The sequence below is a fragment of the Lynx canadensis genome, chromosome A2 (assembly GCF_007474595.2).
Source record: "Lynx canadensis isolate LIC74 chromosome A2, mLynCan4.pri.v2, whole genome shotgun sequence".
NCBI lineage: Eukaryota > Metazoa > Chordata > Mammalia > Carnivora > Felidae > Lynx > Lynx canadensis.
The window spans coordinates 65054862-65073197 of NC_044304.2; the positions used below are offsets into that span (position 1 = coordinate 65054862).

The 18336-nt window shown below is 56.7% G+C and overlaps 1 protein-coding gene across 6 annotated transcripts in view; it reads right to left on the reverse strand.

Moving 5' to 3' along the window:
- Positions 1-18336, reverse strand: part of GRB10 (growth factor receptor bound protein 10) — a 183226-nt gene that overhangs the window by 53693 nt on the left and 111197 nt on the right. For 4 of the 6 annotated variants that reach the window (XR_003967084.1, XM_030307673.1, XM_030307672.1 and 1 more), the window contains 2 exons: positions 14115-14334; positions 7978-8119 (listed from right to left, as the gene is read on the reverse strand). Coding sequence is in view for 5 of the 6 variants with exons in the window: in XM_030307673.1 (XP_030163533.1) it covers positions 7978-8119; positions 14115-14334 (362 nt within the window). In the remaining variant the exon portion in view is untranslated. Of the gene's footprint in view, positions 1-7977; positions 8120-14114; positions 14335-16520; positions 16686-18336 lie in introns of those variants that run through there. The other 2 variants (XM_030307676.1, XM_030307677.1) reach the window with 2 other exon arrangements.

Below are 18336 nucleotides of genomic sequence, written 5' to 3' on the forward strand. Positions count from 1 at the left end.
CGGTAAAGCGACTATCATTGGACAGCAGCGACTGCTCGGTCCCACTGGGGGCCCGAGCACTGTTCTCCCGGGCTCCTGTCCCAAGATGACCCTGTGGCTTCCCCAAATGTCCAAACAGCACTGGGCGGCCACCAGTCACCTGGCTCGCAATGCGTCACTGAGACCTTGGCTCCAACGTGCTCTGATCCCCCAAGGCACCAGAAAGGAGACACGGGCCCGTTTTGGAGGCGCTAAGACAAAGAGGGCTGGCGCAGCATTGGATGAGGCTGATGAGAAGTTACTAGGCTCCAGGGTGACGCCGGCCCACCTGGGCGAATCGGATGGCAGGGCATCGCCACGCCGGCCCATTCCGCGAAGTCAGCTGCACTTGGCCACGGTGGCTGCTTTTTCTGGCCAGAGACGGGCTAATGTAAGCAGCACATTCATTAAATGGTAGTTAAAGCCTCGGGAGACCCGCTTTTGATCATTAGTAATGTGCAAACCCCAATGCGAGGCAATTAATTCAGTTCCAGAAAATTAATTCTTAACAGTAAGCAGAGGGAGGAGAGCAAGTGGGAGCTAAGACAATACTCATGCCCTATCAAAAGCGGGGTTAAGTATGTGATTAACTGTGTTTGAATAACAAACGGAGAAGCCTGCTGTCCTAAGTCACCATGCAGCTGCACGGAAATCATTACTGGCTGAGAGGAAGGCCATCCTAGACAGAGCCTTCCAGATGTTTCCATCGAGCTGTGAAGGCTCGCCTTAAATTCGGAAATCGAGACATTTCTAACACCATCACTGTTCTTTTCTTAACCTGCGTTCCCTGTGTGGCTCTCTTGCCCTCCCCCCGCCATCCCCTGTCCCCGCCAATTCTCAGCATCTCAGTACACCTGCCTCAGGCACTCACTCATGGCTCCTGCTTCCTGCCCGTGGATCTTCCTGGTGTCCCCCGCCCCACAGCTCGACTTCACTCTGTCCGGCTGGGAAGCAGAGCGTGCCACACGCTGCCTCAGTTTCTCCCTCTGCCACTTAACAATTCGGGGCCCCTGGCGCACGGACCAGTGCATGAACAGAGCCTTCTGGGTGCACACACAGCCACGGCTGCAGAGGAGGACACAAGTTCCTGGACACAGGACAGGGTTGGCTGTGGCAGCTGTCCCCCCACCCCTAGACCTGCTGTTACAACAAAGTAAATGTCCTTACAACGGCAGCCAATCACGCCCTTTGCTTCTTGAGGCCAAAGGCACCCGACGGGGCACGTAAGCATGAAGTCCCTGACTTGCTGGGGCCACAGATGCCAGCGGCTGTAGGGATGCCACGTGGATGGTGTCAGAGCTGCGGGGTCTGGCGGCCTCTCCAGCGGCCTCCTCTGTCCCAGGCACGTGACAGCCCCCACCCCAGGGCCGGCCCACCAGAGGAGGGGTAGCTTCCACGAAGGAACGGAGCCTCCTGCTTGGAGAGGCCGTTCTCTCCGATGGCTGCAGTCGAGCAGAGGCTCCTGCTTACGTGGAATATGAGCTTCCTGTCTTGCTCTAACCGCGGCGGAATGAGGGCTGTTCCGGAACATGCAACGACCTGCCAACACTTCTTATTCAAAACCTTTTTAAGTAGGTTTCTTTTGTATGCTCTTTATTTTTGAGGTGGGGGGGCAGAGGAGGGGCAGAGAGAGAGAAAGAGAGAGAGACAGAGGATCCCAAGCAGGCTCTCTGCGTACACGAGGGGTGTGAGAATTAACTGTGCGGTAACCACCATGAGACAGGCGCCAGAAAACACAGACAAGGTCTTCCCGGTGGAGTCCCTCAGGACCCGCACGTGACAGCCAGTCCAGTGTCCCCCGAGGCACTGGAAGCCTCCCCCGGTCCATCCCGGAGTGCAGAGAAGCTGTTTCTTAGGCTCTCCCGTGACCCTCTTATGGGCACACCCTTAAAGGAGTTCCATCCCTAAAGGAATCTAACGCGGCCGTTGCCACTTTACAGATTCCCTGCAGGATCCGTGTGTGTTCCTGGTTTCTCAGATTTTCAGTTCCCAGTTCACACAAAGCACTCATTTCCAGAGCTACTTGCTACCTGCCTCTGAGACCAAGGACCCAAGAGAAGGGCTGGGGTGTGCCCTGGGGCTGGTGGCAAGAGCCACCTCCCCACACAGCCTGGAAGGGGTGAGGGCACCTCCATACGAGCAGGTGGCCCTGCAGGGGTGCCTGGGCAACGTGCTCTCCCGAGGGGCACGACACCCTGAGTGACCTCCAGCCTCTGCGCCCAGAGAGATCGATCAGGAGACACCCACACCCACCAGTGTTGCTCAGGAACAGTCCCGAGAGACCCGCTTTCCCGGGGAAGTCACACCGACCCTGTGACCGGAGCAGGATTTTCACCTACGCAGGCCTTCTCTGCCCCACACCCTATCCTTCTGAGTCTCTCTCCGACTGGATTGGGGGTCATCAATCCAATAAGGGGCCAGGCCTCTGGACAGCCGGGGTCAGCTGTCCCCGAGTGCACAAGGCTTCCCCATGAGGGCCGGGGGATCCTCACCCAGCACCCCAGGAGGACAGCAGTGTCTGCACTAACCTCTCTCCCACGAGGTTCTAGTGCAATGGAGACAGGCGGTGGCTGCGGGCTGGGGCTGAGGCTAAGGCAGGGAGCGCGAACACACCTGCCAGTGTCCCTTGAAGGGAGGGGTTCACCTCTGATCACCTGGGACCTGGGCCAGGCTCCCCTCCAGCCCTGGATCTGCAGGCTGGCTCCAGGCACATTGATGGTCACATCCTCAACTCAGATGGCCTGGCCAGGAAGACAAGCCATCTCCCATCAGGCCAAGGGCACTGTGCCTCTCTCTGGTTCCTGGGCTCTGGCTGAAGCTCAAGGAGATGCCCTTGGCCTCTGCGGGGCACAGGGCGGGCACTGCACCCTCTGTTGGACCCTCGTCACTGGCACTGAACCAGGCACGCAGCAGGCACTCAAGAGTTGCTGTCAGATAAACGCAAGCCGCACCAAGCTACGGACAGACACAAAACAGGCATGGCTCAGGGAGAAGACTGCAGTGGGTCTGATGCACTTGACTTATCAAGACACAAAGAAGGACCAACGTTCTCTCGGTCCACAGGGCACCGAGAGCAAAGAGAATGTCGTCAAAGAAGCCTGGAGACACCGTCTAGACCATAGGATGCGATTCAGGCGTTAGGCTCAGTCTCACGGCTCGTGATCTTTGCTGTAACAATCACCCTTCTCCACGCAATGGCCTGTCTTTTCCAAATGAGTCACCAAGCAGTTAAAAATGCCCTTGTTGATTTTTTACCGCAAAATGTCACTTTCCGGATATTGACCAAGTTTCACGACCCTCTAGGGGACAGAATGTTATCAAAGATTTTCTTCGGCCTCTGCAACTCTGGTAAATGTTGGATGAGACGTTATTAAACAGCTTAATTAAGTCATTCAGATAAATTATTTGTTGTCACCAAAATGACAGAATGATGTCCTTCACAGAAGCCGTACCTTCAAACAAGATTCACTCATCTCTATAATAAACTGGAAAGACTCCACGTAAAACCACAGCCACGGGTACTAGACTCTCACGGGGCAAAGGGGTATTTCTTCCAACACGAACCACACTTCATGATTTCATTTTACCGTCCATGAACAAATACGCCCACAAGTGCTCTCCCTACTGGTGAAGCCATAAAGCTAAATGAAAATCACTAGACTCTGGTTTAAAATATTAACAAAGTGGGGCGCCTGGGTGGCTCAGTCGGTTAAGCGTCCGACTTCGGCTCAGGTCATGATCTCGCGGTTCATGAGTTCAAGCCCCGCGTCAGGCTCTGTGCTGATGGCTCAGAGCCTGGAGCCTGTTTCAGATTCTGTATCTCCCTCTCTCTCTGACCCTCCCCCGTTCATGCTCTGTCTCTCTCTGTCTCAAAAATAAAATAAAAATGTTAAAAAAATTTTTTTTTTAAATATAATAAAAAAAAATAAAATATTAACAAAGAAACCAAATGTCACTGCTTTAAAATTCACGTAACGCAATCAAACAAGCAGAAAACCTGACAAGCGGGCGTCTTAAGATGATCCCTAGAGCACGCACTAGCCTGGGAGGACCCACACGGGAGGCGCAGACGTCACTGTCACTGGGGTTCGGAGGTGCACTGGGCTCAGGGGCTCCAGATGCAGGAGACATTCCCAGCGACTCCCGACATCGGCCAGGCTGCTGACTCGACGGTGAGCGGCTCACACGGGTCAGGTCCGGGAGCAGGTGGAGGCAGGTGCGGGTATGGAGCCGGGGTGGGGCCGAGGTCACCTGTCCTGTGCTGCTTCTGTGGACAGTGGTGCACAGCGGGCAGGTGGGCAGCGGTGGGGGCCCACCAAAGCTCCGCCCCTTTATGGTGAAAGCCAGGGGGCCAACATGGGGGCGGCAGACAGCCTGTCAGGACCCCAGATCTAGGCCAGGAAGCAGAGCTGGCAGGAAGGAACAGCGACTGTCAGGGGCTGGTCCCCACACAGTGAAGTCTCATCTACACGGTTTTAAGGCTTCTGGTGGCAGAGGGGGTGGGGGTGCCAGGACGCTCATGAGAAACTCCAGGACTCTCCAGTCTCCACTGGCTCCAGCCGTGGGTTCGCACAGCACGGACTCCTCACAGCTCCCAAGAGTCTGAGACCAGGCAGGGTGGGGTTCTGCTGGGAGCCCTTTCCTGACCCCTAGATGGCCACCTTCTCCCTGCCACCTGCGGCAGACAGAAGTCGTGCACTGCTTGCTTGTCCCATAAGGGCACTGGTCCCACCGTGGGGGCCCCAGTCCACACCCTCATCTAAACCCGCCTATCTCCCGAAGGCGCTCCCCTCCCCCCGTGCTATCCTGGTGGGGGCAGGGCTGCAATGTGGACTGGGGGGGGGGGGGGGGTGTGCCACAAACACAGAGTCCACAACATCGCCCCGACTGTGCAGACGTGGGCCGGCTCAGGCGAGGACCGGCCACAGGGAAGACACAGACCCTGACAGGGTCAGCGTGGGAGGACCTCCACAGCCTGACCAGGGGCGTCTGCACCCCCGGGGATGCTGCTGAGGGTTCCCGATCCTTCCTGGCAGAGTAATGACTTCCTCTGGTTCATCACTGCCACCTACTCCATCACCTTCACCTGATGATATGACACTAAGCTCCCCGAGGGCTTTCCAGCTTCAGGGTCTGGACGCAGCAGGGCTCAAAGGTGACAGCTGAAGTTCGGGCACGGGAGGGGTCAGAAATGCCCCCAGAGTGGTGTGGCTGAAGGCTCCTCTACCCCAGGGACAGCCCCTGGCTGAATTCTCTGCGCCCTCCTCTGAGTGGAGAACCCGGCTGCCTCCCCACCCCCGTGGGGTAACCAGCCTGCAGCTCGCATGTCTCCGGAGGAACCCCACCAGGCAGGCGACAGAACGACACCCCCAAGATCCTGCAACCTCATCAGCGTGCCTACCGCCCCCCAGCTGTCTGTCCCGGGGTCCTGCATGCAGCCACAGGGGCTGTCCCGCCAGGCAGCGGTCTTGCACACCAGGTGGGCGCCCCCCACACCACGGCGGGCAGGACGCCCGTGCAGCAGACGGCACCCAGCCCACATCACGGCACTCGCTCTCCGGAGCTGGGTGCAGGGACACTGCACCTGACACTCCTGCCCCCGAGCATCTGGAAAGGGTCGCTGGAAAAGGAAGGTGAAGGCAGGCTGCCGGGATGTTGGAAGAACAGTGTGGAACAGCGTAGCCACAGTACCTCGGGCAGGACGGGTTTCCCTTCCGCACGGCTGTTCAAACCTCTGACTCGGGGACAGGTAGAGGCTGCTTCGGACTGCCTCGCTGTCCCGAAGGGAAAATCGGCTCTCTTCTTTTCCCACGCTGGCCACGCTGTGCTCAGCCAATGAGGCGATGTGATGGGGCCTCCTGTTTATAAGGACTTCGGAAGAGCCCGGCTGGACAGGATCCAGCTGCTCCCTCTGACTTCGTGTGAAAGGAGCTGGATCACCAAGCATCCCTTCCCCTCGAGGCAAGTGGGGAGAAGGGGCCCAAACGCCTTTGACTTTGACCGTAGGCAGCGACGCCCTCACCGTCTGGGACCGAGAGGCTGTGTGTGCGGCATCTCTAGCCTTCGGGGTGACCGCGGTGTCGGTGCCCACGCCACGGGGCTCCGAGAGCGAAGGTCAGAACCTGGGGGGGGATGGGCTGCGTCCCCCTGGGCCGGTTCCAACACGAGGAGCGTGGACTTCCCACCAGTACAGCAGAGTGTGAAGCATCCTTCCCGTGTCTGCTGGGCCAGCCAGCCGGAGGGAAACGGGCGACAGAGACACAGACACCAGTGCAGACACTCTGATCCCGAGGAAAACAGCAGGCAAAATTTCCGAGTTTCCGGATTCTGCTGAGAGTTGGACAGCCCGTGGGGGTGGAGGCCTGCTTTCTTGCCAACCGCAGCAGGAGCCAGAAAAAATTTTCCCGGTCTTATTTTAGGACGGGTGACGCTGTAAACAAGCTGGGTGACCAATCCACAGACAGGCTGTCTAGACCCTTATTTGAAGCAGAAGGTCACCGGTGGGGCAGACGTCCCAGATGTCCTGGAGGCATGTGACGAGGAGCCGCAGCCCCGCCAGCCGGCCAGCGCTGACTCTGGGACAGGGACACTTACCTCACCTCCTGAGTGTTGATGGCGGGACCGCGCAACCCACCCTGGAGGCGCAAGGTCAGGACTCAGGAGCTTCGGCGAGGGAGCCTGAGACCTGAGAGGGCAGGCCTTGCGTGGTGGTGGCACGGGGTGGGTGGGTGTGTAGAGCACGGGGTCGGGGGGGGGGGTGGCTATCACGCTTGAGGGCAGCAAAGGTAGGACAGTGCAGACAGAATGAAAGAGCGTGATTCTAGGAGGCAAAGAAACTTCTGGAATACACTTGGTGCAAAGAAAGATTATCAAGATCCCAGGAGACACTTGGTGTAATGGCTGAAATCAGAAGTTCTGGATCCTGACGTCAGCTCCAAGCCAGCCTCACTGCTCACACTGGGGGTTCACGCCCAGCCCCACCACACACACTGGGGTCCCTCCCAGCCCCAACAATTACAGCTGGGTTTTAGTTTCCCAACTGAAACGGAGAACATTTGTACCTGACTCTTAGGGGTGTTCTGAGGCGTAAGCGAACGAATAAACGTGGAAACTACTTACAACAACAGCTGGCATACAGGGATCACTCCGTGAACGTTAGAGGTTACTGTCATCATGATATTTACACCCCCCCCAACACAAACACACACACACACACACACACACACACACACACACACACACACACACACCACACACACACAGTATAGCATCACTGGGTCTCCCTCCCAGGCCTGCAACCCACTGCGGCCCAGGCCATGCCAACCTGGACGGGCGGAGCCACCAGCCTGTTTCTTTGACAAGCTGACCACTGACGATGCGACGCTGGGTAAGTTACTGAAGCTCTCTGTTAACTGGGTAAGTTATTGAAGCTTCCTCTCAGAGGACAATGGCTATATAATATCCAGCTCATGGTGCTACTCTTAAGGCAGAAACCTGTTAGTTTAAAAAGGTGGCTGTCATCTCCTGGGTCAAAGTTTTTCTGCCTTGCACCGATCATATTCCAGATCAGGAATATACTAAGGACAGCCTTCAACTACGCTCAAGTTCAGGTGCCTGAGGAACGCCTCACTTATCCAGAGTTCCTGGCCAGTGAAGGTGATGTGGCAGGGGAATTCTTTTCAGGGAACTAAATAAAACTCGTTTTTTAGCACCAAGTTGTTTTCTTAATCACTTTTATGAGGCTCCTTCCGAAACACGTAGATACATCGCTGACTTAACAAATGAACTCAGGCCAATGAATCAGAAAGCTTTATAAGGCAAAAATATAGTAGCAAGAGGAAAAGAATGAAAAGATCCCACAATTACCCTACCCTCCCTTCTGAAAACAATGAGCCAGCACATCTGTCCTCACCCCGCAGCCCGGTGGCCTGCCACTCGACCCCGGGACCACACGCTCACCTGTTTTGCAGCCGCCTGGCTGGGAGGTAAGGAGCCCCTCGTCAGCAGTGGGGGGCTCCCGGGGCCGCAGAGCTCGGGGAAAGGGTTGGGGATGGCCGGCAGAGACGAGGTTCTGAACTGTTCACCTTCTTCCTGCAGGCGTCTGGGAGGAGAGACACAACCGCTCATTAAAAGCTGCCATCCCCCGACACGACCCAGCCGTCCCACGTCTGGGGGTGTCCCCAAGGAAACTAAAGATGGACTCACTACTGTGTTCCCAGCGGGACTGGTCACATCAGTCCCCTGGGGGGTCCACCAATGCGGGAACGGATAAATAAAACATGGTCTATCCACATGAGGGGACACTACTGAGCCCGACCGAGGAAGGGAATTCTGACGCACGGTGACAACCAGGATGAACCCTGAGGACACTGTGCTGGGTGAAATCAGCCAGTCACAAAAGGGCGGATCTTGTACAATCCTACTTCTGTGAGGTACCTAGGGTCTCCAGGCCCCTAGCTAGTACAATGGAAAATGCCAGCGACTGGTGGGAGGGGAACAGGGAGTCACAGTTTCACGGGGACAGAGTGTCGCTTCTGCAGGATGAGCAAGTTCTAGAGATACAACGGAAGCATAGGCACCGCCACGAGATGGCGCACTTAAAAACGGCTGCGTGCATTGTACCACAACCAAGAGTTTTGTTTTCTGTTTTTTTCCCCCATTCTCAGACTCAAAGGGTACAGATTCCCTCACCCATTAAACAGCTGGGGAGGATGTTTAATGCTCCAAGGGGCGCCTGCGGGGCTCAGTTCGCCAAGCATCCAACCTCGGCTCAGGTCATGGTCTCACGGTCTGTGAGTTTGAGCCCCGTGTCGGGATCACTGCTGTCAGCACAGAACCCGCTTCGGATCCCCTGTCCCTGTCTGTCTGCCCCTCCCCCACTAACACTCTCTTTCTGTCTCTCTTAAAATAAATAAACTTTAAAAAAACAAAATAAACAAAAACCACGCTCCGCGCATGACACATCCTAGATGTCTTCTCCAAGCACCTCATGGATTCTGTTCCCTGAACACTGATGTGTGAAGACGTTCTGCGAGTAAGAGCGCTTTCACGAGAACAGCTACGTTCGATGGCCTTGAAGCCAGCACTCGTCCAGACACGTGAAAACGTGAGAAGAGGCTCCCCCGTGTCCTCGTCTGGGCTGTGGGATGAGTGCTTGCTTACACAAAAAAGGCTGTTGGCACCGAATCGGAAATAAAGGCCGCGAGCAGCCGTCCTCCCCAGGACACGGAAGCCCGTCTTTCCGTCACAGCCACTGCGGAGTGAGGACCAGGCGGCCTACTTGTTGGCATTTCCTCCCAAGAACGCAAAACCCACTCGTCATAGGGCAAAGCCAAACACACATAGGGTGACGAATCAGATGCAGTTATGAAAACAGAAGAATAAAGTTCAAAGTCGAAGGACAAACGGCTGCAAAGTGCCCCCTCTGTTTCCTTTCCCGGGGTCCTGTGAGGGCTTCCTGTCCACACTGCCGGGGCTTCCCCAGGGTCCTCCCGTCCACACTGCCGGGGCTCCCCCGGGGTCCTACCGGTGGCTTCCTATCCACACTGCTGAGGCTTTCCCGTGGTCCTGCGGGGGCTTCCTGTCCACACTGCCGGGGCTCCCCCGGGGTCCTGCCGATGGCTCCCCGTCCACACTGCCAGGGCTTCCCTGGGAGCGGAGCCCCTGTCCTCTGGAGGGCAACACTGCCCACTGTCCAGACACCCACCTGAGCAGCGGCGTGAGCCCTGCTGCCGCTCAGTATCCCTGGTCCTCGGTGACATAAGCCTCGAGAAGCCCCTGTATGCGGAGTCTTCCAAGAATTTTTTGGACTCCTTTTACAGTGTGACGAAATTAACGATCCATTTGCTTTCTTGGGAGTTTTGCCACTAGAGAACTGCAGCGATCACTTTACAGGTTCTCTGTTTACCAAGCGATCCTGATGCGTGAGGGGCCCGCCCAGCCGTTCCACGGGGACCAGGATGCACCCATCTACGGTGTGCACGCTCCTGGGGCGGGAATGGGGTCAGTGCCGGGGGGGTGCCGCGGCCCCTCTGAGGCGCCCCCATAACATCCCAGAAAGCGGATGTGCGCTGTCAGGGAATCCCACTCTTCCCACACCAGTCTCTGTCACGGCCAAGTGCCTGGCTCACTCGCTGTCCCTTGTCCTACGGAGCAAGAGAGGAGGACCACTGACCGGTGACTCTCCTGAAGCACAAGGATAAAAGTCTGTTCCGACTCACATACAAGATGCCAATGTTCTGATGCTCTAAAGCTCCCAGAAATTTCTCTGAACAGGGTTGTTCTGAAAACCTTTAAAAGCGGTGTGTTCGGGGAGGGGGGGGGGGGACCTGGGTGGCTCAGTCGGTTAAGCTCTGACTTCAGCTTAGGTCATGATCTCACGGTTCGTGAGTTCGAGCCCCAGTTCAGGTGAGCCTTGCTTCTCTCTGCCCCTCATGGGATTCTCTCTCTCTCTCTATCTCTCTCTCTCTCTCCCCCTCTCTGCCCTTCGCTCACTTTCACCCTCTCTTTCTCTCTCAAAATGAATGAATGAATGAATGAAAGCTGTGTTTTTCAGGGCAGTGTATGGTACTGTACCATTATACATTATACATTTGTCCAAACCATACAATGTCCAACACCAAGAGCGAACCCTCAGGTAAACCACGGACTTTGGCTGATGACGATGTGTCCACGCAGGCTCGCCAACTGTGACAAAGGTACCACCTGGTGGGGAATGTGGGTAATGCGGGAGGCTGTGCATGTGTGGGCAAGGGGGTACATGGGAGACATTTAGAAATTTCTCTCAATTTTGCTATGAACCTAAAACTGATCTTTCAAAAATTAGTCTTTATTAAAAAACAAAACAAAACAAAACAAAAACAGACAACATGCTAAGTCAGCAAGGCTGGACACACAAGGGGGTCACACCCTGTAGGATTCCTGTTTGATGAAGCAGCCAGAACAGGTGAATCCGTAGCAACAGAAAGCATGCGAACTGGTGGTTGCCAGGGGCTGTGGGAAGGGGTGTGGAGACACTGTTTAATGGGTACGGGTTTCCTCTTGTGCAGGGAGAACATTCCAGAACTAAGTAGAGGTGGCGGCAGCTCAATGCTGGGGAGTCTACTAAATGCGCCTGAATTGTACACTTTAATTTTTTAATGTTTATTTATTTTTGAGAGAGAGTACAAGGGGGGAGAGAGAGAGAGAGAGAGAGAGAGAGAGAGAGAGAGAGAGAGAGAGAGAGAGAATCCCAAGCAGGCTCTTTGCGGTCAGCACAGAGCCCGATGCGGGGCTCGAACTCACAAACTGTGAGATCATGACCTGAGCTGAAATCAAGGGTCGGACGCTTAACCGACTGAGCCACTCAGGTGTCCCTGAATTGGACACTTGAAGTGACTAATTTTATGTGATGTGAATTTCACGTCAATACGTTATTCTTAAAAATTAAAAGGACGAGAAAAGTCCCACGTTGGCTTCCCAGCAGTGCACAAGCATTGGCCACAGCAAAACGAGGGACACTACACGAGGCCGGAGAACGTCCCAGCTCCAGAGGCTGCATCCCTGCCCAGTTACGGAGCGAGACGCGGAAAGGGGGCGAAGATGCAGGGATGCTGGGGGTCGGGGACGAGAACGGCCGGGCCTGGGCTCCGCCGCCTGCCTGGGCTAGAACGTGCCCCCTGCTTTCCCTGCTGTCCGCTCCCTCAGGATCAGCCGGCCCAGCCACAGCCTCTTCCAGGAAGCCCACTTCTCCTTCCCCCGTGTCTGCTCTGCACCTGCCTCTGTCTGTGCCCCACACCCCACTCTGGGGGTCTCAGACACAGCGCCATACCCAGTAGGTTCTGAGCCGGTCAGGACCCCTCCACCTGGGTTTGCATCCGACTCCCTACTCACCAGGTGTGGGCCTGTCACGTCCCCCAGTGCCTCAGTTTCCTCACCTGGGCAATGAGGTCCATGACATCACCCGCCTCGTAGGGTTGTGGTGGCCACTGTATCAGCTAATAAGTGAGGACTCGAGAGAGACCATACACAGGAAGTGCTCAACATAAAGCCTCACTTACAAAAGAAATCTTTGGGTATCCCGTATTGGTCACCCCATTTTTTAAACACATCCAAAAGTAAGATGCCCTGTGGCGCACGCCTGCCCCGTGCACCCCCGTGGGACCTAACACAGGCAACCCCAGGGCATAGGGCTGAGTTCGGCCCAAACTTTAGCTCAAGGGCCCCGGGCAACGAACAGGCCCAGGTCTGCCTGTGCCATCCTCTGCCCTGACTCAGCTCTGGGCACCGTCACTGTTGGGGCTGCGACCCTGTCTTCCCAGGGGCCTCCCACCCTTCCAGGGATGGGTGACTGAGAGACCCCAGCCACATGGAGAAAAGTCTCCCTCCAGACTGAGCTCCACAGGGGCCAAGAGAACAGGACTGATGCTCAAAAAAGCACAGGCAGGTATAAACACCGGGACGACGGAGGGGAGGAAAGGCAGGAAGCCGAGAGGCAGCCGACCGCAGGCCGCAGAGCTGCTACACGCCCCCTGCAGACAGCTCTGAGCTCCCCAAGACACAACAGGCTACCTTGGCAAGAGGGTTACCCAGCTGCAGAAGACCTGGGATGTCAGACCAGAAAGAGCCTCACAGAAGTTTCTGGAAGCAGAGAGGACCACCTTGCCCTATCCCCATCCCAAGGAAAGGAAGCGAGATCCCCAGGAGATGCAGTGCTGAGGAACCACCAGCCCGAAGAACCCCAGCCTGACCGAGGCCCAAGATGGAGGGCCCCGCACAGCCTTGCACTAGAAAGTGCAGAGAGGCAGGGAGGCTGGCCTCGGTCCCTCGCCCGCTCCCATCCCTCCACTGTCACCTGAAAACCTCCAGAGCCAACAGCGACCGGGCGGCGGCCACACCGGTCCACCCACCTCCCGGGCCCCGGAGACGGGGTAGAGACACCCTCAGTGCCCTGCCCCTCCCCCTCCCAAATCCGGGTGTGACAACTCCCATCCATCCCCCTCTTCATCGGGGTCAGGACACCACCGTCTCTAGGCTGGTCCTCGAAACGGCCTCCAAATCAGCCGTGGTCTAGCCCACCACCCCGACACCCGGCTGCCAGAATTATCTGCCAGAACCGCAGCCCATCTCCTCGCTCGCCTGTTCAAATCCTTTCCCCGCCTCTCCCCTTGAAGGGCTCAGAGACGCCTCCGGGATCTGGCCCGCACCTGTCGGGATCATCTTGTGTGCAAAGCACCCCGTGGAGGCGTGACAGACGCGCAAAACGCTGTACGTGTTTAACGTGAACGACCGGGTGTGTCGTAAGTAGACACGCGATCTGTCGCCAGTCCGGCTTGTCATCACCCACAGCCTGCAACCGCTCCCTCCCCTCCGCCTTTATCGCTACTGCGGAAGCTCTTCCCTCCTTGCACAGCAGCGCCGTCACGCGTGGGCTCCGTGCCGCAGGACGTCCTAGGACTGACTCGTCTTGTAAAACCAAAACTCTGAACGCTCAGTCCCGTATCTCCTGATTCCCTCCCCGTGGCCCTGGCATCCAGCACTCCTACCCTCTGCGTCTAGAAGTTCGGCCACCTTAGAGGCGACATGTGAGTACAACCGTGTGGCACCGTCCTTCTGTGACAGGCTCATTCACTTAGCGTGCTGTCCACGTTGGCGTCAACGGACGGCTCGGTGAGGAAAACGCAGAACACGCAATGCCGTGTCGTGCGGCCATACAAAAAGGGAGGAAGTTTTGCCCCTCGGGACAACGAGAATCCTCTCTTCTGCTCACGAAATCTCTTCTCCCCGCCCGCCGCCCACCGACTCCCACTCACCCTTCAACACCCAAATCCGAGATCTGCCGCCTCCAAGGAAGCCCAACCCCCCACCCTGCTTCCCACGAGCCCCTCCCCCCCAGCCCTGGTATTTCCAGGAATACAAACAGAATGCGTCCACGGGTCTGAGGTGGCACATGTCTGACAGCCCCCGGGGACACCACTGCCCCAGGTCCCCCCACCCCACTCTGGGCACGGGCTGCACAGAGACAAGGAACGTGTCTACGCAGCAGGGGGCGCTATTGTGTCCGTGCGACGGCCCTCCCTTGCTCTCGGAGACGAGGCCCTCCAGGCCCCGGGGCCCACCTGACAGCGAGGATGTGCACAGGCTGTGAGCGCTGCACCTGCAGTCGCGGGGACGCCTGCGGCTGGAGGGACCTTGTTCCTGAGGGTGGCGGCTGGCTGCGGGCGTGCTGGCCATTCTGGAGCAGGGGCACCGTCTCTGACTGCATGCTACAGGCCGGGTACAGACTCTCCAGGGATGCGCTCACATCGTTCACCAGGGCTTCCAGGTCTACGTCATCCTCTGGGCGTTAAAGGCAAGAGCGGGGGAGAAAAAAAAAAACAAAAAAAAAACAGAACAGAACAAGACAAAACTTTAGCAGCAGTGAGGGGCCACGGCCACACGGGCATCTTAGGGCTCAGGTTCCAAAACTCACAATATTTTAAACTATTAGGTGAAGGCAGAGGAGCATAACTGAGGATATACATCCCGTAAGGAATCGCACGTGTTCCATCTACTGATGTTTGCTGATGTTCCAGAAGCTACTTGGTAACTACGGTCCAGCCGCATTCCCAGCGGCTGCACACACCCTTCGGAGCACCTGCCTAGCTCACACCCCCTTTGGGGTGGACGGGCCACACGCAGTCACAGCTGCGCAGCCTCAGGTGGCCAGACCACAGGTGGACATCGAGCTCTACTTAGGCAAGTCAGGCCTTCTCCCTTCCCTGAAATTCTAGCAGTGAAAGAGAGACACAGGAACAGAACAGCACCCAGCACAGACAGCGGCCTAGGCCAGCTAAGAGCTCCAGGAGGGCCCAAGCCACGCAGACGGGCTCACGGGTGGCTGCGGATCAATCATGCACCTGCAGACCTCCAGGTGCCCTCGACTGGCCTGGGAGCCTGAGGAAGCCTGTCCTCACAGAAGGCCGAGGCAGACGCAGAGAGAGAGAAGCACAGGGAATGCCGGACGGAAGGTCAGAAAATAGCAGAGGCACACACAGAGACTTTGACGGGAAATTCTTCGTGTCAACTCGGCTCGGTCGCCGGTATTTGGTCACACTTGATTCTAGATGTTTCCGTGCAGGAATTTTTTAGATGAGATTACCATTTAAGTCAGTAGCCTCTGAGCAAAGCAGATTGCCCTCCATGATGTGGGTGGGCCTCATCCAATCAGGTGAAGGTCCTGAAGAGAAAAAGACCACAGTCCCCCAAGGAGGGAAAAATTCTGCCTCCGGACTCAAACTGCAACTCCTCTCTGGGCCCCCAGCCTCCCGGTCGACCCCGCAGATTCTGGACGTCCAACTACCCAATTGTGGGAGCCAACTCCTTAACCCCCACCTCCCTCCCCATACACGTATAAATGCACATGTTAATGGTTCTGTTTCTCTGAAGAACCCTGACTGCACACGATGAGGGGATAACCCGGCACGCCCAGAGATGTGGGAGCGCCCAGGGCGGGAGGCAGAGACAGAAACCTGGGGACACAGGCCAGGCTCTGAGCAGCCCAGTGTGACTCAGTGCGCGTTCCTGCTAAGGCCCGCCCGTACTCCGGCCGCGAGCTCCATAAAGCATCCTGCATCCCCAGTCATCGTGGGCTGGGGCTACCGAGTTAGCTTCTCCTGTTTGTAACCCGCTGGAAACTGACAGCACAGCCCCCCTTCTCTGAGTTTTCCACTCGGTCACTTCGAACGTGGCACGTGTGAATGCGCTCCCCCACTGGGGCACTCCGCGAGTCCCCCTAACTCACAGGCCCACTTGGTCCCATAAGCGACACCTGCTCAGCCTGAGGGGCTGGGGCCCAAGACAGCAACACCCTCGCCAAGCCGGGACCACAAGCTCCCCCGACAGGAAGGCCCCTGTGAACCCGCCGCCCCAGCCCACCTCCTATGGGCCCCCCGCCCGCAGCACCAGGCCCGGCTTTCTGTTTCTCAGCCTCTACAACCCGACCCGGGGTCCGCGGGGGTGGGTGAGGACAGGAGGCTGGTCATCACCCCGCCCTGCGGCAGAGCCGGGCACAGATCCATCTCATCTATTCCCCGTGCCACCACAGACGCCGTGACTGCCACCCGGTCCCACGGCTGAGGAACAGACCCCGGGGGAAGCAAGGACCTTGCCCAGGGGCACGCCGGTGCTACGAGGCAGACCTTCGACCTGAAAACACTTCCTGTAGCTACCAGGCTGGCCTCACCAGGTGTGCGCTCAATGCATGAGCTCACGGACCTTTCTGGGACCTGCCCTCCCTGCCTGTCCAGTCCTCGTGTAAACATCTCGGGTCCCTTTGCTTCAGCTTCTCCATCTCATTAGGCAAAAGGGCACAAGAAACGGAGCAAAGCAAGACAGCGAGAAAAAAGGAAGGGACGCGGGCCAAAGGGGCAGAGAACGCGGGAACCCCGTGGTTGCAAGCGGGGGGTGGGGAGGAGAGCACTTTTGGGAAGATTTAGGTAGAAGCAGAAAGAAAGGTCACAGACATCCCCCACCCCGTTCTGTACCTTGCAGGCAATGGTGTCAGGGAGAGGGGTCTGGGGAAGGCCTGGACGGGGTGATTATACACAGCAGGCTTTAGATGGATCACACTGGGCCCTGAGCAGGATGGACACACGGACTGACGGGAGAGCATCGGATGCTTCTGAAACAGCAGGAATGCGGTTTCGCTGCTGGAACCGAGAACACCGAGAGCTGTCTGAGCAGAGCGGACACGGACCGAAATCCCGACCAGAAACTTGTGAGCGGGGCCTCGCGTCCCCAGGGCCCATGCGGGAAGGCAGGAGACGCTGCCAGCGCTTGGCCTGTGCACAGTCAAATATTAATCCCGCGGCCAGATATCAGAAGGACAACAGGGCTGAATTAGTAATTCATGACTGCCGTGTAATCAATAAGTAATCTATCACAAAGAAGAACGCCAGAGTCAGCAGGCAGAGCTCTTGCTTAGGGTTCAGAGGGCAGGCAGCTACGTGGGAGGAGTGGGAAAATCCAGACCCCGGGAGGGAGAGGTATGCACACAGCCTTGTCCCCTTGTCCCTTGTCCGGAGGCCACATCTGTAAACTGAGGAAGCAGAACTCGGCAAGCACAAAACCAACAGACGGCTGCCCGAAGAGAGCCAGCCACTTGGGTATTTACTGAGACCTCACGGTATCTGCCTTCTCAGAAAAGGTACAAGTCACACTGGGGCTCACGAGTCCGGGGCTTCAGGAAGGTTCTAGAATGCATCCTGCACTCACATTTAGCTTCCATGTAATAGTTGCCCGATTGAGCTCTGGAACACGATTAAGCCTAGGCCGCCCTAACTCATCCTACAAACAACTCGGTATTTCTCTCTTAACGACCATTTAAGAATCAATATAGGGTGAAACACTGAGCTCACAGTAGCTATCCATCCAGCCTTCGGGAATGCCTGGGGGTGGGGGGTGGGGTAGGGGCGGGGAGGGAGAGGCTGGATGCCATGGGCAGGCCGGGGGAGGGTCATCACGGGCCGCTGGGGTGTCACCTGGCTGTCAGTCACATGTGCCCCCAACCAGGAGACCCAGCAGAATACAGTGGCCACCACGGTCACTTCCGTCCCCCCTGAGGAGTCAGGCAGAAAGAGAGCCTCACTGTTAGAGTTCTTTTTTTTTGTTGTTTTTTAATGTCTATTCATTATGAGAGAAAGAAAGAGCGAGAGCAGGCTAACAATTGGGGGAGGGGCAGAGAGAGAGAGAGAGAGAGAGAGAGAGAGAGAGAGAATCCCAAGCAGGCTCCACGCAGTGAGCACAGAGCCCAACTTGGGACTCAATATCACAAACCGTTAAGATCCTGACCTGAGCTGAAATCAAGAGTTGGACGCTTCACTGACTGAGCCACCCCAGCGCCCCAAAGCCAAACCTTTTAAAGAATCTGAAGTATTCTAGCCCAGGACAAACTTTAAAATTCCTGTCGCTCAATTAGCATTTCACCTGTCCAGACAACAGACTCACTTAGGGTTCTGGGATTTTACCTACACTCTGTTAAATCTAGCACAGGCTAACAATGGAATCTTCCAAGCAGGGGTCACAAAGGATTGATTTGAAGGAAGACACTCGCCATCATGTTCCTTGAAAACTTACTGAACTACGGTATAGGAATCCACTAAGGCATTACTGACGTGACACTCAGTTCTTGCAAAAATGCTCGGAATGGCTCACATTCTGTGAGCACGTCCCGTGTCGTGCGGGATGGCTACCCGCCTTCCCTGTCCCTGTGGTCCCTACATGAACCGACAACACACAGATCAACCACCCACCCCGTGAAAGCCCTTCTGCAGAGAAGCAAACACACAGGGTGAGCACAAG